The sequence below is a fragment of the Chiloscyllium plagiosum genome, chromosome 30 (genome assembly GCF_004010195.1).
Source record: "Chiloscyllium plagiosum isolate BGI_BamShark_2017 chromosome 30, ASM401019v2, whole genome shotgun sequence".
Taxonomy (NCBI): domain Eukaryota; kingdom Metazoa; phylum Chordata; class Chondrichthyes; order Orectolobiformes; family Hemiscylliidae; genus Chiloscyllium; species Chiloscyllium plagiosum.
Window position 1 is genome coordinate 5,937,927 of NC_057739.1, and position 20,136 is coordinate 5,958,062.

Here is a 20,136-nt window from a genome sequence, read left to right on the forward strand (position 1 = left end):
GTGAATGAATAATGAAAAAAAAATTACCAATGTTCCCTACTACAAACTGCATACATTGACCGGCATCTCCAAAACCTGATATTTAATACCTCTACTGGCCACCCTTCCACAAAGGCTTGGTTCTTCCACACTCTGTAAAGATGCGCTCATCCAAATCATTGTTGCCTGTACATTAATGCACCAAAGTCTCTGCTAGTGCTATTTAGTACAGTTTACATAAGATGAAGTTGGAATTTCTGCAGAAACATCAATGAATATTGAGCCAGGATGAACATTAACTATGACAGTGACAAGTGCTTGAGATAACTGCTAAGTCCACTGCATTGCTGTTCAAAGCCATCACATTAAGTACCAGTAAGTAAACTTAAAATAATATCCATGTTTATTTGTATTCCAATATTTTTACAAACAAAAGTAATTGTGTTACAGAGAACTGTGAAATTATCATAACAGGGAAGCAAACACATTGAAATCATGTGTTCTGGGAAAGGCAATCTCTGTCTTGTCTCTTGGCAGTGATCTTAGTGTCACAGTGATCATTGACCTCTTAGTTGACCTTGACATATCTTAGCAAGCTGTTTGATTGTACCAAAAAGTAGTTCAAAAATTGGGTCATAGCCTCCTTCTCAACAGTAACTGGGATAAGCAATTAATGCCAGTGATGCACACATCCTGAGAATTCACTTCAAAATAATTTTTAAAAATATAAAATGTAAAAATGTGACATGGTTGCACATAGCTTTTTCTGCTAAGCAGCTGAGATGCTGAGAAATCTGCAGTGAGAAACAGACTGAAGGTAGATCAATAAAGACAGATTATCACAAGATAATGTGCAGACAATATAACATCAAAGCAATGAAGAATCAGTAGAGACTGAGGAATAAAAAAGAGGAACCACAAAGAGAAAACATAAATATAAATGTAATATTAGAGGATATTTGTTCTCACAATGATAACACAGCAATATAGGCACAGAAAATATTTAATCCCATAAGGAAAAGCAGTCATGCAAGCAAGGGGGAAACTAATTTGTAGACAGAACCTCTGATCATGATACAGACGTTACTACTATTTGAAGTATTTTTCTGGTCCAGGAGGGATGCTTTTCTGGAGTTGGAATCAAGGCACATGGCTGTGACTACTTTCAATATCTGGGTGAAATGTTTCTGACTTATGAAAACCTGAATTGGACAATGGATAGCAAGAATATTTCATTCTTCAGTGTTAATGTGGTCCACCTTGACCAACATAACAAATGTAAGTTTACACCATTCCAAATCATGACTATCACCAGCATCACAAAAGTCTTCATGTTTGATATCATTAAAAGAGACAGCAAAAAAGTGAGAGAAGAAACAATTTTAACTGATAATTTTCCACGCATCATTGGTGCTAAATCTCTGCACCTCTTAGATCCATCTCTGCAACATGTGAGGATATGCCTTCACTGGGAGCTGCAGAATCTTGTTCAACTCTTGTGGTTATGTCAGTGCTGTTCTGACGGTCTTCAGACCTTTTGGAATTTTGGTGATCTAGGTTCAGAACATTATTTTCACTGGCAATACTGAGATCTTCCTTTCCATTTCTTCCAGTAACTTGACTGATTTCATCACCAGACTGTATCTGTTCGGCAGTCAGAGATCCCATTTCTGTGATAGTACTGGGAATACCCTGGTAACTTCCTTCAGCAACTGAAAGACTGCTGTTCAATAGTTTCTGTCCCACTACTGATGACCCCATTTCTGTGATAGTACTAGGAGTACCCTGGTAACTTCCTTCAACAAACGAAAGACTGTTTTCAGACAGTAGCTGTCCCACTATTGGTGGCCCCATTTCAGTGGTAGGACTGGGAGTACCCTGGTAACTTCCTTCAGCAACTGAATGGCTGTTTTCAAATAGTATTTGTCCCACTGTTGGTGACCCCATTTCAGTGGCAGTACTGGGAGTATTCTGATAACTTCTTTCAGTAATTGAAAGACTGCTTTCCAATAGTTTCAGTCCCATTATTGATGATCCCATTTCAGGTGTTCTGGGAATACCTTGGTAACTTCCTTCAGCAACTGAAAGACTGCTTTCAAATAGTTTCAGTCCCATTATTGATAACCCCATTTCAGGTGTTCTGGGAATACCCTGGTAACTTCCTTCAGCAAATAAAAGACTGTTTTCAGATAGTATCTGTCCCATTGTTGGTGATCCCATTTCAGTGGTAGTACTGGGAGTACCTTGGTAACTTCCTTCAGCAACTAAATGGCTAGTATCAGATGGTATCTGTTCAATTGTTGGCAACCTCATATCTGTGGTAGTACTGGGAGTACCTTGGTAACTTCCCTCAGCAACTAAATGGCTGGTACCAGATGGTATCTGTTCAACTGCTGGTGACCCCATTTCAGTGGTAGTACTGGGAGTATCTTGGTAACACCCTTCAGCAACTGAACAGCTGGTATCAGATAGTATCTGTCCCACTGTTGGCGACCCCATTTCTGTGATAGTACTGGGAGTACCCTGGGAACTTTCTTCAGCAACTAAATGGCTGGTATCAGATAGTATCTGTCCCACTGTTGGTGACCCCATTTCACTGGTAGTACTGGGAGTATTCTGGTAACGTCCTTCAGCAACTGAACGGCTGGTATCAGATAGTATCTGCCCCACTGTTGGTGATCCCATTTCACTGGTAGTACTGGGAGTATTCTGGTAACGTCCTTCAGCAACTGAACGGCTGGTATCAGATAGTATCTGTCCCACTGTTGGTGACCCCATATCAGTGGTAGTACTGGGGAAATCCTGGGAGTTCCTCTCAGCAACTGAAAGGCTGGTTTCAGAGGGTTTGTTTTCTACAGTCGGAGACTCCATATCAGTGGTCATACTGGAGACAACCTGGTGATTCCTCTCAGCAACTGTGGAGCCTTTTTGTTCCACAATCGGAGACCCCATTTCAGTGGTGCTACACAGAGGTTGCTCATCAATCTGCTTTGCAATTTGCACTTCATCTCCTGGGTGACAGTAAAGAGAAAACAGGTGAAGGATTACTCTGCAACTTGCTCAGGGAATCCAATCATAGGTTGTTCTATTACATATTACTAACTTAGACATTAAACTGTCTTTTAGGAGCTCAAATATCTGAGAGTTCCCTCATATAACATTAGATTCATGCAGCACAGAGGAGGCCATTTAGCATGTTGTACCTGTGCTGGCACTTTGAAAGAGCTAACCAATTAATCCAACACCCCTAGACAACTTCTTAGCCTTGTCAATTTTTTTTCCTCTTCAAGTATTTCTCCAACTGTTTGGAAAATTATTACTGATTTTATTACCACCATCTGGCCAAATTTCCTTTGATTATCTTCTGTGAAACACTTTGAGATAGTTTGCCATGTTAAAGGTCTATTTGTCACATTAAATTGCTGCACTGTGACGCACTCATTTCCTACAAAGTACTATGTAATGTTGAATTAAGGCCCGTTGGGATTCCAAGACCATTAGAAACTAGAGTGGAATTGTGTACAGAACAGCTGGCAAACAGGACTTTCATCTCATCAGTCGGCTACAGGCACATCTGGGACTCGGGTGCAAAGTACTACTTTTCCTGGTATAATAGCTCCTTTTTAGCCTGCATGTCAAAGACATTCTAGGTTACAATGTGCAACACCTTGCTTGATATGTGAAACCTTCAGGATTTTCCCATTTCTCCGATCCAGTCCCTGCTGTTATGATCTAGTTGTGTTTTAGAGATATTAGTGATGCTTCAAAATCTGCAGTGAAATCCGAATCTGTTGCTTTTAAGTTAAACCGTTGGTTGTTTGGTGTTCCCACCACAGACTGTGCTGTGGGAGGAGATTTCTAGGGCTGACTGACAATCATGTTGCCAGCCTCATCAACATTGTTCTAAAGACCCTGGGAATTACTGGCTGATCTCTTGAATGCTACTGCAAGGGACCCAGTGGAAAAATAACTATGGTGTTAAAAAAAGATTTCTGTCCCTTTGCACTGATAGTTGTAAAAATGCTAGAGATTGGGGATTAGTGGAAAGGACAGTTGACTGGATTTGGTACTTGGAGTTTGGGCAAAATATGAGGGAATCAATACACTCACCTGTATTTGAGAATCTTACTTGCATCAAAATCTACAAAACCATTGTCTAACTTGCATATTTTCTGCTTTTATTTCATAATTTGAGTATTTGAGGCATTTTGAAAGTCAGTCAGATAGAGTCACAGTCACAGAGATGGAAACAGACTTTTTGGTCCAACTCATCCATGCAGACCAGATATCCTAACCCAAACTAGTGCCATCTGCCAGCACTTGGCCCATATCCCTCTAAACCCTTCCTAGTCATATACCCATCCAGATGCCTTTTAAATGTTGCAATTGTACCAGCCTCCACCACTTCCTCTGGCACCTTATTCCTCACCCACACCACCCTCTGTGTGAAAAAGTTGCCCCTTAGGTCCGTTTTATATCTTTCCTCTCTCACCCTAAACCAATGCCCTGTTTTATGTTTTGGCTAAAACGCAAACCAGTTCCTCCTAGGTTCACGTTGCTAGAATACATGCTGATGGTGGGGGTCACAGCATCACCTACACAACCTTTTGGAATGTAACATTTGCTCTTTTACTATAAGTTTAGTGATGTTGTCACTGACCTGGCTTTGTTAGTTTACTGCTTGGGAATTTTCTCTCTACGTCAGTCTCCGCTGTAATCTGGTTATCCACAGCAGTTGATAAACTGCCCTGCATTTCGATAATCATTTCCTGTAGCAAGAAAGAGCAGTCAGGCAGTGAGAGCTAGGGATGCAGTCAGTCAGGGTCCAGTGTTCTATTTGATGTGCAGATTTGAATAGAAGATAGCTGGCAATGTGGCTAAGATATATGTAGGCAGGAACAGATATTCAATATATCACTCACAGCTTTATATTCTCTTAACTCATTTTCTCTTCTCAATTCACACCCTTATCTTTCCAACTGGGGCCCACATTGTCCTTGGCAACTCTACTTAGAAACATCAAAGATAGGAGCAGGAGGAGGCCATTCTGTCTTCGAGCCTGCTCCACCATTCATGGCCGATCATCCAACTCAATAGCATAATCCCGTTTTCTCCCCATAACCTTTCACCCCATTCACCCCAAGTGCTATATCTAGCTACCTCTTGAATAAATTCAATATTTTGATATCAACGACTTTCTTTGGTAATAAATTCCACAGGCTCAACACTCTTTGGGTGAAGAAACGTCTTATCATCCATCTCAAAAGATCAAGCCCAAATCCTCAGAATATGACCACTGGTTCTGGACACACCCGGCATCAGGAACATCCTCGCTGCCTTGTCTAGTCCTGTTAGAATTTTATAAGTCTCTACGAGATACTCCCCAGTCACCTGAACTCCAGCGAAAACAATCGTATCCTTGTCAATCTCTCTTTGTACATCAGTCCTACCATTCCCGGAATCAACCTGGTAAATCTTTGCTGCACTCCCTCAAGAGCATCCTTCCTTAGAAAAGGAGAAAGAACTGCACACATTGTTTTGGGTGTGGCCTCACCAAGGCCCTGTATAACTACAACAACACATTTCTGCTCCTATATTCGAAATCTCTCACAATGAAGGCCAACATACCATTTGCCTTCTTCACCCCTGCACCTGGTGCACAAGGACACCCAGGTTCAGCTGCACACTCCCCTCTTCCAATTTAGATAGCAATCTGCCTTCATGCTTTTGCTTCCAAAGTGAATAACCTCACACTTATGCAAGCTCTACTGCATCTGCTATTGCTTTGCACACTCACCCAACTTTCTCTCAAGGATTATGTACCAGGAGAATGTTCTGGAAATAAACCCAGAGGGTCACTTTTTCAGAGTGACTGTAAGAAATAAGTGTAGAATTTGTCCATTGAGCTTGCTCTGCCACACATCATGGCTGATCTGTTTGTGGCCTCAAATCCACTTTACTACTTACCCCAATGACCGTTGACTTTCTTGTCAATCAGAAATCCTTACAACTCAGACTGCATATATTTAGTAGCCCAGTCTCCATTGTTTGATAGAGAAGAGAATTCCAAACATTAACCAACCCTTGAGAGAAGAAATTCCTCTTCATCTCCATTCACATGTCTTGAAACTGTGGCCCATGGATGGAGATTCCTCCATGAGGGGAAATATCCTTTCAACATCTACCCTGTCATGTTTCCTCAGAATGTTTTCATGTTTCAATGAGACCACCTCTCATTGTTCTAAACTCAGGCCTGAACCTGCTCAACCTTTCCTCATAGAACAAAGCCCACTTATTAGGAACCAGTGAGTTGAACCTTCTCTGAATTATCTCCAATCCTTCATTAAAACCTGTGTGTGGTGCTCCAGATGCAACTTCGTCAAATATCCTGTATTGTTACAGCAAGACCTTCCTATTATACTCCATTTTCCTTGTAATGAAAAAACCTAGCTAATGGCAATCACATTCAGTGAATTAATTTTTTAAAAAGTCATCTTGTCTTTCTAATTACTTGCCAGAGCTGAAAATGTGTTGCTGGAAAAGCGTAGCAGGTCAGGCAGCATCCAGGGAACAGGAGAATCGACGTTTCGGGCATAAGCCCTTCTTCCTTGCTTATGCCTGAAAGGTCGATTCTCCTGTTCCCTGGATGCTGCCTGACCTGCTACGCTTTTCCAGCAACACATTTTCAGCTCTCATCTCCAGCATCTGCAGACCTCACTTTCTCCTCTATTTACTTGCCACACCTTGCATGCTGACATTTTATAATTCATGGACAAGGACACCTAAGTTCTCTGCACCACAGCATTTTTTCAACCTTTCCATTTCAGTAGTATTCTATTTTTCTACTCTTCCTGTCAAAGTGGACCTCACTTTATGCCTCCAAATGTCCATTTTTATGCCCACACACTTAGCCAGTTTATATCCCTTTGCAAATTATTTTATCCTTCTGTGAGATATTGTATTTTAGGTTATCTTTACTAACTCACTCACAAGCTTGCTATAACCATTAATACCAGGTTCCCGTTCATTCATTCATAACCCTTTACTTATTTATTTACTTACTTATTTACATTATTTATTATAACGTGGCTTCATTCATTCATAAAACCACTGTTCTGTAGTATATTTTACTAGCCAAATTTAAAACAAACCTTTCAAACCCCATTACTGCATTTTCACACCTTATCAGCCCTTGTTAGAAGCAGTGTTTACCTCTGAATAAGTGTAGCATACAGAACAATACCATAGACCAGATCTAAAAGTTGAAGTTCTAAATTGGAGGAAAGCTAATTGCAGTTAGGACTAGATTGGGTTTGGATATCTGGTATCAGGCAAGAACTTTCAAAAGCTGATTGGGGGCAGATTTTCGCAGGTAAAGGGGTGGCTGGAAAATGGGAAGCCTTAAGAAATGATATTACAAGAGTCCAGAGACAGTATATTCCAGTTAGGGTGAAAGGAAAGGTTGGTAGTTGTAGGAAATACTGGATGACTGGAGAAATTGAGGGTTTGATTAAGAAAAAGGAAGAAGCATATGTCAAGTACAGACAGAATGGATTGAGTGAATCCTTAGAAGAGTATAAAGTCAGTAGGAGTGTACTTAAGAGGGAAATCAGGAGGGCAAAAAGGGGGCATGAGATGGCTTTGGCAAATAGGGTTAAGGACAATCCAAAGGACAATACAAATACATTAAGGACAAAAGGGTAACTAGGGAGAGAATGGGACCCCTCAAAGATCTGCAAGGCAGCCTTTGTGTGAAGCCGCAGGAGATGGGGGAGATATTAAACGAGTATTTTGCATCAGTGCTAATTGCGGAAAAGGACATGGAAGATATTGAATGTAGGGAAATAGATGGTGACATCTTGAAAAATGTCCATATTACAGAGGAGGAAGTGCTGGATGGCTTGAAACACATAAGAGTGGATAAATCATCAAGACCTGATCAGGTGTACCTTAGAACTCTGTGGGAAGCAAGGGATGTGATTGATGGGCCTCTTGTTGAGATATTTGTATCATTGATAGTCACAGGTAAGGTGCTGGAAGACTGGAGGTTGGCTAACGTGGTGCCACTATTCAAGAAAGGTGATAAGGACAAGCCAGGGAACTATAGACCGGTGACCCTGATGTCAGTGGTCGGCAAGTTGTTGGATGGAATCCTGAGGGACAGGATGTACATGTATTTGGAAAGGCAGGGACTGATAAAAGATAGTCAACAGGGCTTTGTGCGTGGGAAATCATGTCTCACAAACTTGATTGAGTTTTTTGAAGAAGTAACAAAGTGGATTGATGAGGGCAGAGCAGTAGATGTGATCTATATGGACTTCAGTAAGGCATTCGACCCCATTCCCCATGGGAGACTGTTTAGCAAGGTAGATCTCATACAATACAGGGAGAACTAGCCATTTGGATAGAGAACTAGCTCAAAGGTAGAAGACAGAGGGTGGTAGTGGAGGTTTGTTTTTCAGACTGCAGCCTATAACCAGTGGAGTGCCACAAGGATCGTTACTGGGACCACTACTTTTCGATGACTTTGATGTGAGCACAAGAGGTATAGTTAGTATTTTGCTGATGACACCAAAATTGGAGGTGTAGTGGACAGCGAAGAAGGTTACCTCAGATTGCAATGGGAACTTGATCAGGTGGGCCAATGGGATGAGGAGTGGCCGATGGAGTTTACTTTAGATAAATGCGAGGTGCTGCATTTTGGAAAGGCAAATCAGGGCAGGACTTATACACTTAATGGTAAGGTCCTAGGAAGTGTTACTGAACAAAGAGACCTTGGAGTGCAGGTTCATAGTTCCTTGAAAATAGAGTCGCAGGTGGATATGATGTGAAGAAGGCCTTTGGTATGCTTTCCTTTATTAGTCAGAGTATCGAGTACAGGAGTTGGAAGGTCATTTTGAGGCTAAACAGGACATTGGTTCTGCCAGTTTAGAATATTGCGTGCATTTCTGGTCTCCTCCCTATCGGAAGGATGTTGTATGGGTGGTTTGCGCTTCGGCGGGTCGATGTGGACTTGTTGGGCCGAAGGGCCTGTTTCCACACTGTAAAGTAATCTAATCTAATTGCGTGCATTTCTGGTCTCCTCCCTATCGGAAGGATGTTGTGAAACTTGAAAGGGTTCAGAAAAGATTTACAAGGATGTTGCCAGGTTGGAGGACTTGTGCTATAGGGAGAGGTTGAATAGGCTGGGGCTGTTTTTCCTGGAGTGTAGGAGGCTGAGGGGTGATCTTATAGAGGTTTATAAAATCATGAGGGGCATGGATAGGGTAAATAGACAAAGTCTTTTCCCTGGGGTGGATGGTCCAGAACTAGAGGGCATAGGTTTAGGGTGAGGGGTCAATATATAAAAGAGACCTTAGGGACAACCTTTTCACACAGTGAGTGGTGTGTGTGTGGAATGTGTGAGGAAGTGGTGTAGGCTAGTATAATTGCAACATTTAAAAAGCATCTGGATAGATATATGAAAAGGAAGGGTTTGGAAGAATATGGTGCTAGCAGTTAGGACTAGATTGGGTTTGGATATCTGGTTGGCATGGACGAGGTGGACCGAAGGGTCTGTTTCTGTGCTGTACATCTCTATGCTCTCTCTGGATGGCACAGTGGCTCAGTGGTTAGCACTACTGCCTCACAGTGCCAGGGACCTGAGTTCGATTCCAGCCTTGGGTGAGGGAACAGGAGAATCGACGTTTCGAGCATGAACTATAATCAGTATAAGTGTAACGTACAGAGCAACACCAACCCAGCATGTTTCCACGTAACATTATAATATTAATCAACCCAGGACCTGGAAAGATTCCCCAATTAGTAAGTGTCTGTTAAATACCTTTTAACTGGGCCATAAATCCTTTAAGAAACTAACTGACAAAACAGCACTTCCATGAAATTGTATGAATGAATGAAACTCACACCGGCAAATTGTAAACAATAGTAAAACCAGCTGCAGTAATCAGTTCAATATCCTTTATTCTTTTATTAAGTATAGGTACAATTTCTAACTTATTTAGAGCATATATAGACCTAGCATTTTGCTAACATTTACTAACTTAAAAGACAAAAGGACTAATACCTCCTAATTATGCAAGCAGACCGGACAGACACTCTTAATTCCATCAGAAGTAGCATCCAGTATTTAGTACGTGTTAACCCATCTCCTGTGTCCCAGGACAGAAGCCCTTCAAACCTTTGTGTACTATAGATAAAATGATGTAACACCATAGCAATGGAATTTAATATACGTAAGAACTATGTATAAAGGAGGTTTTGTAAGAAATGTATTTTGGGATTCTATTGCCACCTTGAACTTGTGCTGTGCTACTGAATACAAGAGGCTATTTTCACCACTCAGCAGTTCCGGTTGTTATTTGAACACAATCCCACAATCCTCACAGCTTGCTTTTCTACCCATTTTTGTAATAAAGCAACTTTGGCTACTATTCAGTTATAGAGTCATAGTCTTGAACAACTCAGAAACAGACCCTCCTGTCCAAATTGTCCATGCCAACCAGATATCCTAAATTAATCAAGTCCCATTTGCCAGAATTTGGCCCAAATCCCTCTAAACCCTTCCAATTCATATACCCATCCAGATGCCTTTTAAATGTTGTAATTGTGTTAGGCTCCACCAGTTGCTCTGGCAGTTCATTCCATACACGCACCATCCTCTGTGTGGAAAAAGTTGCCTCTTAGGTCCTTTATAAATCTTTCCCCTCTCACCTTAAAGCTATGCCCTCTAGTTTTGGATTCCCCTACCCTCGGAAAAAAGACCTTGGCTATTCACCCTATCTATGCCCCTCAGGATTTTATAAACCTCTATATGGTCACCACTCAACATCTGAAGCTCCAGGGGAAATTGTCCTCGCCTATTCAGCCTCTCCCTATAGCTGAAACCCTCCAACCCTGGCAACATCCTTGTAAATCCTTTTTGTATCCTTTCAAGTTTCACAACATCTTTCCTATAGCAAGGAGATCAGAATTGAACACAGTATTCCAAAAATGACCTAACCGATGTTCTGTACATCTGCAACATGACTTCCCACTCCTACATCCAGAGCATTAACCGATAAAAGCAGTTGGGTCCGTTCATCCAAGGCATTAATGTGGAGTTCTCAAAATGAACTCTGTGGAATTCCATTAAGTAATGTTTGCCATCCTGAAAATAGCCTTTTTATCCTCGCACTCCATTTTCTTTTATTTAGCCAGTGCTTCAACTATGCTAGTATATCAACCCTGAGGCAATAAGATTGCTGTGATACCTTACGTGGAACCTTATGGAATGCATTTTGGAAATCTAAATGCATCATGTCTGCTGGTTCCATCCAGTCACCCTGCTTATTTCATCCTCAAAGACTGGAATACATTTGTAAACATGATTTCTCTTTCACAAAACCATGTTGGCTATGCATGTGATTATATCATGATTTTCTAAATGTCTGCTTCTACCTCATCATTAATAATGGATGCTAACATTTTCCTGATAACCACTGTTAGACTGACTGGCCTGTAGTACCCTGCTTTCTGTCCTCTTCCTTTCTTGAACAGAGATATTACGTTTGTGGTTTCCAATCCACTGGCACCTTTCCAGAATCTGTATAATTATGGAAGATTGCAACCAATGCATTCACTACTCTGTAGCCACTGCTTTTAAAACCTTAAAATGCTGGCCATCAGTTCCAGGAGACTTGTCATGATGGCTGTGGCAACATTGCTTAGCCACACACTAACTTTAGTAAAACACCCTTTATGCATAATGCAGGTAAATGTATATCATGTGTATATCTCCTTTGCAACTATTTGATCATGAGGGAATACCATGATTGATCTGGACCTGAGTTTTGAGTGACAAGGGAATGAAGAACTCACCGGTATAACGTCAGTGCACTGTCTGTTGTCACCTAGGTTTGAATAGTGAGTTGAAATATTCCTCAAATCCCTTTGAAATAATTCAGGGTATTGCTCCATCCATTCACCTTCCATGGAGGAGATCGGAGTAGGCCGGCACTCAGATCCTGCATACACACATAATGTAAAGCTTTTAATTTTTTTTTTAAAAACTGCATGTGACACACTGCATATTCCTTGCTCTGAGAGACATTTATAATAGAGTATATTCATGCTGATTCTGTCTCCACAAATGTTGTCTCGTCAAGAGAAAGAAGAAGGAAGCTTACTTGAGGTTGAGGAGCAAGGCTCAGACAGAGGTCTAGAGGGTTACAAGGCAGCTAGGAAGGAACTGAAGAAGGGACTTCGGAGAGCTGGAAGGGTACATGAAAAAGCCTTAGCAAGTAGGATTAAGGAAAACCCCAAGGTGTTCTGCACTTACGTGAGGAACAAGAGGATAGCCAGAGTGAGGGTAGGGCCCATCAGGGATAGTGGAGGGAACTTGTGCCTGGAGTCAGAGGAGGTAGGGAAGGTCCTTAATGAATACTTTGCTTCAGTATTCACTATTGAGAGGGACCTTGTTGTTTGTGAGGACAGCATGAAACAGGCTGATATGCTTGAACAGGTTGATGTTAAGAAGCAGGATGTGCTGGAAATGTTGAAAAATGAGGATAGATAAGTCCCCAGGGCCAGATGGAATGTACCCAAGGTTGGTACAGGAAGCAACGGAGGAGATTGCTGTGCCTTAGTGATAATCTTTGCATCCTCAATGTTTGCTGCAGTAGTACCAGATTATTGGTGGTTCAGAAATGCTTTTCCCTTGTTCAAGAAAGAGTTAACCCTTGGAATTACAGACTAGTTAGTCTTACATCAGTGGTGAGCAAATTATTAGAGAGGATTCTGAGAAAAAGGGTTCATGATTATTTGGAAAATCAGAGTTTGCTTAGAGATAGTCAGCATGGCTTTGTGAGGGGCAGGTCATGCTTCACAAGCCTTATTGAACTCTTTAATGATGTGAAAAAAAACATTGGTGAAGGTAGAGCAGTGGATGTAGTGTACATTGATTTTATCAAGTCATTTGATAAGGTTCCCCATGGTAGGCTCATTCAGAATGTAAAGAGGCATAGGATGCAGGGAAAGTTGGCTGATTGGATCTAGAATTGGCTGGCCCATAGAAAACAGAGAATCACAGAATCCCTACAGTGTGGAAACAGGCCCTTTGGCCCAACAAGTCTACACCAACTCTCTGAAGAATAACTCAGACCCATTCCCTTCCCCTAATATCCAATATTTACCCTTGACTAATGCACCTAACCTATGCATCCCTGAACACTATGGGCAAATTAGCATGGACAATTCACCTAAACTGCACACCTTTGGGAGGAAACCGGAGCACCCAGAGTAAACCCACGCAGACATGTGGAGAATATGCAAACTCCACACAGACGGTCGTCTGAGGCTGGAATTGAATCCGGGTCCCTGGCGCTGTGAGGCAGGAATGCTAATCACTGAGCCACCGTGCCGGTAGTAGATGGGAAGTATTCAGTCTGGAGCTCGGTGACCAGTGGTATTTCGCAGGGATCTCTGCTCTTTGTGATTTTTATAAATGACTTGGATGAGTAAGTAGAAGGGTGAGTTAGTAGGTTTGCCGATGACACAAAGGTTGGTGGAGTTGTGGATAGTGCGGAGGGTTGTTGTAGGTTGCAACGGGATATTGACAGGATGCAGAGCTGGGCTGAGAAGTGGCAGATGGACTTCAACCTGGAAATGTGTGAAGTGATTCATTTTGGAAGGTCAAATTTGAATTACAGGGTTAATGGACGGATTCTTGGCAGTGTGGGATCCACGTCCGTAGATCTGTCAAGATTTCCACTGAATTTGATAGAGTTGTTAAGAAGGTGTATGATGTGTTGGATTTCATTAGCAGGGGAATTGAGTTTAAGAGCCACAAAGTTATGCTGCAGCTGAATAAAGCCCTGTTTAGTCTACACTTGGAATATTGTGTTCAGTTCTGGTCATCTCATTATAGGAAAGATGTGAAAGGTTTAGAGAGGGTGTAGAGGAGATTTACCAGGATGCTGCTTGGACTGGAGGGCAAGGCTTACTTATGAAAAAAAGTTGAGGGAGCTGGGCTTTACTCATTAGAGTGAAGAAGGATGAGAGATGACTTGATAGAGGTGCACAAAATGATGAGAGACATAGAGTGGATAGCCAGAGACTTGTTCCAAGGACGGAAATGTCTATTATGAGGGGGCATAATTTTAAGATGATTGGAGGAAGGTTTAGGGGAGATGTCAATTGCCCTGATATTAGGCATGGTACATTGATAAGACCGAGCAGATGCTACGACAATGGATGGATGGACATTGCGCAGTGATCACCAGACAGGGATGAGCCCTCTCAGTCGGGGAACACTTCAGCGGTCAGATACGTTCAGTCTCGGACCTTTGGGTGACCACCCTCCAAGGTGGACTTTGTGACAAGCAGCAACACAGAGTGGCTGAGCAGAAAATGATAGCAAAGTTTGGTACCCATGGGATGGCCTTAACCAGGCCCTTGGCTTCATGTGACACTACAGGTTACCCCATGCATGATACATTCACTCTTTCTCACACACATACTCTCCTACATATTCACACACCCATGCAAACCTTCCCTCATATACAAGCCCTGTCTCATATGCACACACATACACCCCCCACACTCACCAACACACACCCTCTCACACATATCCCATCGTGCGCGTGCGCACACACACTATATCATGTGCAATCACACCCACACGCACACGCTCATGTTCACACTCAATCTGTCGCTCCTCCATGTGCACACATATAAGCTTATTGGGTGAATTTGTTTTTGCAGAATTTCATTTTATTTTGCTCAAAAACTGCATGAATCCATGTAAAACTTCGTAAAACTATACAGAAGGTTTGTCAGTCTGACATAGCATTGGACACTGAGATTTCACACCTATTGTTCAAAAAGCTGAGCTATCTTGAAAATGTTATTTAAAAGAAGTTCTGGGATTTACATACCAAAGAACAGAAATCGGCACATCCCATTATAAAAGATGAAAGTTTTAATCTCAAATTGTTTACTGTATAACATCTCCATGACACTGGACTCCTTTGGCTATAAATTCTGTGAGCATGATCTTAACCTTCACAACCACCTGATGAAGGAGAGGCACTCCAAAAGCTAGTGCTTCCAAATAAACCTGTTGGACTATAACTTGGTGTTGTGTGATTTGTAACTTTGTGTCATGTGGTTTATTTTAACATCACAGGTACAGACTCCATGATTTCCTGTCCTGCCGCTGCTGGCATCATTGGGGAAACAATTGGGTTGGCAGGGCCTGGGAATTTTCTGATGAGCTGAATGTCCAATTCAAAACCATGGCCAGTGGTGTGAGGACACAGAAAGTCCACATCTTTCCAAAGAATATTCTGAGCTAATGACCATTACCCTCTGCTGTCCTCTCCTGACATGTTTGTGCCAATGAGAACCTTCCAGGAGGAGTCGGCTGCTTCAGGAATCATGTCTGTGGAACAAAGCTTGGATGTGAACATAAGAGGTATGGTTATTAAGTTTGCAGATGACACCAAAACTGGTGGTGTAGCGGACAGTGAAAAATGTTATCTCAGAGTATAATGGGATCTTGATCAGATGGGCTGGTGGGATGAGGAGTGGCAGATGGAATTGAAATTAGATAAATGTGAGGTGCTGCATTTTGGAAAGGCAAATCAGGCCAGGACTTATAACTTAATGGTAAGATCCTGACGAGTGTTGCTGAACAGAGAGACCTTGGAGCGCAGGTTCATTGTTTCTTGAAAGTGGAGTTGCAGGTAGATAGGACGATGAAGAAGGCGTTGATATGCTTGCCTTTATTGGTTAGTGTATTGAGTATAGGAGTTGGAGGTCATGTTGCGGCTGTACAGGACATTGGTTAGGCCACTTTTGGAATATGCATGCAATTCTGGTCTCCCTCCTATAGGAAAGATGTTGTGAAACTTGAAAGGGTTCAGAAAAGGTTTACAAGGATGTTGCCAGGGTTGGAGGGTTTGAGCTACAGGGAGAGGCTGAATAGGCTGGGGATGTTTTCCCTGAAGTGTTGGTGGCTGAGGGTGACCTTTATAGAGGTTTATAAAATCATGTGGGGCATAGATAGAGTAAATAAGCAAGGTCCTTTCCCTGGATGGGTGAGTCCAGAACTAGACGGCAGGGTGAGAGTGAAAAAATGTAAAAGGAACCTAAGGGCAACATTTTCACGCAGAGGGTGGTGCGTGTGTGAGCTGCCAGAGGAAAGTTGGTACAATTACAATATTTAAAAGACATTTGGATGGGTATATGAATAGGAGGGGTTTAGATGGATATGCATCAAGTGCTGGCAAATGGGGAGAGATTTGTTCAGGGTATCTGGTCAGCAGGGGATGAGGTGGACTGACTGGGGAGATCGCCAAGTCAGTTTCCCTGCTGTACATCGCTATGACTCTTAAGTACCATAACCAGCCAGACAGTGTGTAAAGCTCCCTAGCCTTTGACTTGTGGAACTTCACTCCTCTCACTATATCATTCAAAGATATGTAAACAATGATGAGAAGGAAGGACAATTATACATTATATATAAAAGTCCAAAATATGGAAGACAGGAGGAAGCTATTGATCCCGTTCTATCTGGGCTTTTGGAAAGATCCAACCAATTAGTTCCTCTCTCCTGTTTTCTCAAAGCTCCTGAATTTTAGATTAAATATTGAATTGGAAATGACTGTTTAATCTGCAGCCATTCAAGCACTGGATTCTGAATCCTAACAAATCACTGCATAAAAGTAATTACCCTCATTTTCCCTGTGGTCCTTTTTCCAACTCCTTTCTGTTTCTCTCTTCTGGTTACAGCCCACTTACTGGTACAAACAATTTCTTTTCATCTTCTCAAAATTTTCTTTGTTTTGAGTGCCTCTATTACATTTTCTTCCTGCTCTTAAGAACAGTCCCAACTTCAGAATTGTCTCCATATAACTGCATCCTCTCAGACTTGGTACCATTCTTGTAAAGTACTCTTTGATGTTTTTTGTCAAAGTATATTGCGTAAAACCAAACACCATTCTCAGTTGAGGCTTTCCCATTGATTTCTGAAAGTTTGGCAATTACTACACCTCATGAAATAAATCAATGTGGGAAATATTTTGTAGGAATTTGGAGGCATTCATTTTTCTTCTCTATCTTTCATCCTAGCACTTGCCTTCAAAGTTTCTTCCAAACTTTCATCAGGAAATGCCAAATAAATGCAGGGCAGGATTGACTGGTACAAGGGGTCATAGTTTTAAGATATTAGGAGAAAGGTTTAGAGGAGACATCAGAGGTAGATTCTTTACACAGAGAGTTGTGAATGCATGAAATGTGTTGCCAGCGGTGGGGTGGAAGCAGAGTCATTAGGGACATTTAAGCAACTGCTGGACATGCACATGGATAGCAGTGAGTTGGGTGGATAGGTTGTTATTATATTTTACATTAAGATTAAACCTCGGCACAACATCGTGGGCCAAAGGGCCTTTTCTGTGCTGTACTTTTCTATATTCTAACAAAGTTATACCTGTGACTGCCTTGTGGGAAGTAAAAAGATTCTTATCCAAGTACTTGTGATGCTTCAAAATCTCCATCTGAATGATGTTCATCCTCTTGCCAATCAAGAACTGAAAGAAAACAAGGAGATGTTAAGCATTGTAATAATGATAGAATCCCTACAGTCTGGAATCAGGCTATTCAGCCCATTGAGTCCACACTGATTGTCCAAAGAACATCCCACCCAGACCCGTACTATTACTGTAATCCTGCATTTCCCATGGCTAACCCACCTAGCCTGCACCTCTCTAGAGGCTATGCGCAATTTAGTGAGGCCAATCCACCTAACCTGTGCATCTTTGGACTGTGGGGGGAAACCAAAGCAGATGGAGGAAACCCACACAGACACGGGGAGAATGTGCAAACTCTACACAGACAGTTGCCTAAGAGTGGAATTGAACTTGGGTCCTTAGCACTGTGAGACAGCGGTGCTAACCACTGAGGCACCGTGCCATAATAAGACCTGGCGTGACTAGGCTAAGATAGTGAACTGACCGCCAGACGTTCAGTTTCTCCTGTCACCTCAGTTTTTAAAACCAAACTCCCTCTCATTTTTCTCTAAACTAGAAGCAAAATACTGCAAATGCTAGAGACCTGCAATAAAGATAGAAAGTGCTGGAAACATGCAGTACGTGCCAATCATATCAGATTCAAAATGTTAACTTTGCTTATCTCCAAAGATGATGCCAGACTTGCTGAAACTTTCCAGTATTTTCTGTTTTTACTCATGATTTTTCACTCCTGCTCTCATGGTGCTGACTTGGCTATCTCTCCAGTCACTTGTCAACAGTTCATTTAGTGTGAGGGTGAGAGTAAAAAGACAACTAACCATCTGAATTCATATGTCATTACTCCCAGCATGATTTATTCACACTAATATAATACTACATTACTATTACAGTATAGCAAGTATATTCCTTCCACAGTGGGTGATCTTTCCCAACATTTCTAGCCCCGCCCTGGCCTGAAGCTTTATCTAAATTTAGATTCAATGCACTTAACTAATGCAACAAGCATGGTATTTCTGTCACAGATAAAAAGAGCACTTATATCAAAGTTCAGCAGGTAATAGGGAAGGCACATATTGGTGTTTATTTCAAAGGGAATGGAATATTTTTTTAAAAAGCATACAATGTGGTAAAGGTTAGTGGGAAGCCAGAGGATTAGGAAGTCTTTACAAACTAGCAAAGGACAACTAAAATATGAGAGTATGCTAGCTAGCAACATAAAAGACAATTGGAGGAGGTTTTTTTAGATGTATAAAATGTAAGAGAAAGGCAAGAGTGGATATTGGATCGCTGGAAAATGAGGTTGGAGAAGTAATAATGGGAACAAAGAAATGACAGTGGAACTGAATAGGTATTTTTCATCAGTTTTCTTGGTGGAAGTCACCAGCAGAATACCAGAACTTCAAGAGACAAAGGGGAAGAGATGAATGTCATGACCATTGCTAAGGAGAACATGATAGGGAAGCTGAAAGGTCTGAAGGTGGATAAGTCACTGGAATCAGATGGACTACATCCCAGAGTTTTGAAGGACATAGCTGAGGAGATTGTAGATCCATTGATGATGATCCTTCTGGAATCATTGGAATTAGGAAGGGTCCTAAATGATGGGAAAATGGCTAATGTAACACCCCTGTTTAAGAAGGGAAAGAGGCTGAAGACAGGAAACTATAGGCCAGTTAGCCTGACCATGGTTGTTGGAAAGTTTTAGCATCCATTATTAAGGATGTGATTACAGAGTACTTTGAAGTGCATGGTAAAATAGGCTGAGTCAGCTCAGTTTTTTCAAGTGGTGGTCATGCCTGACAAATTTGTTAGAATTCTTTGAGAACTTCACAAGCAAGTTAGACAAAGGAGAGCCAGTGGACATGATCTTTTTGGATTTCCAGAAGACCTTAGACAAGGTGCTGTTCTGGAGGCTGCTAAATAAAATAAGAGTCTATGGTGTTGGGAGCAACGCACTGGTGTGAATAGAGGATTGGCTGAATGACTAAAGGCAGAGAGTGGGGATAAAGGGATCTTTTTCAGGATGGCAGCAGGTGACTAGAAGAATTTTGCAGGAGTCTTTTTCGGGATCACAATAATTCATATTATAAACATGAAGGAACTGAGGCCACTGTTGCAAGTTTGCAGATGATATAAAGGTAAAAGGAGGGACAGGTAGTGTTGAGGAAGTAGGGAGGCTGCAGAAGGATTTAGACAGGCTAGAAGAGTGTGCAAAGAAGTGGCAGGTGGAATACAATGGGGGAAGTGTGGTAAGAATAGAGGTGTATACTATTTTCTAAATGGGGAAAGGCTTTGAAAATCAAAACGCAAAGGAACTTGGGAGTCCTAGTTCAGGACTCTTAAGGATAACATCAGGTTCAGTTTGCAGTAAGGTAAATGCACTGTTAGCATTCATTTCAAGTGGGCTAGAATACAAGAGCAGAATTGTACTGCTGAGGCTGTATAAAGCTCTGGTCAGACTACATCTGGAGCATTGTGATCAGTTTTGGGTCATGCATCTAAGAAAGGATGTGCTGGTGTTGATGGAGGTTCAGAGGAAGTTTCTACAAAAAATGATCCAGGGGTTGTCATATGAAGAGTGGTTGTGGACTCTGGGTCTGTACTCTGGGTTTAGAAAGATGGTGAGAGAATCTGATTGAAACTTACA

The 20,136-nt window shown here is 41.7% G+C and overlaps 1 protein-coding gene across 1 annotated transcript in view; it reads right to left on the reverse strand.

The window, feature by feature from the left end:
* Window positions 1-433: 433 nt before the first annotated feature.
* LOC122564604 overlaps window positions 434-20,136 on the reverse strand; it is a 55,179-nt gene continuing 35,476 nt past the window's right edge. The window contains exons 8-11 of the mRNA XM_043719692.1: window positions 17,450-17,549; window positions 11,839-11,984; window positions 4,640-4,748; window positions 434-2,990 (exon numbers count right to left, since the gene is read on the reverse strand). Coding sequence (XP_043575627.1) covers window positions 1,393-2,990; window positions 4,640-4,748; window positions 11,839-11,984; window positions 17,450-17,549 — 1,953 coding nt within the window. The 3' untranslated portion in view covers window positions 434-1,392. The remainder of the gene's footprint in view (window positions 2,991-4,639; window positions 4,749-11,838; window positions 11,985-17,449; window positions 17,550-20,136) is intronic.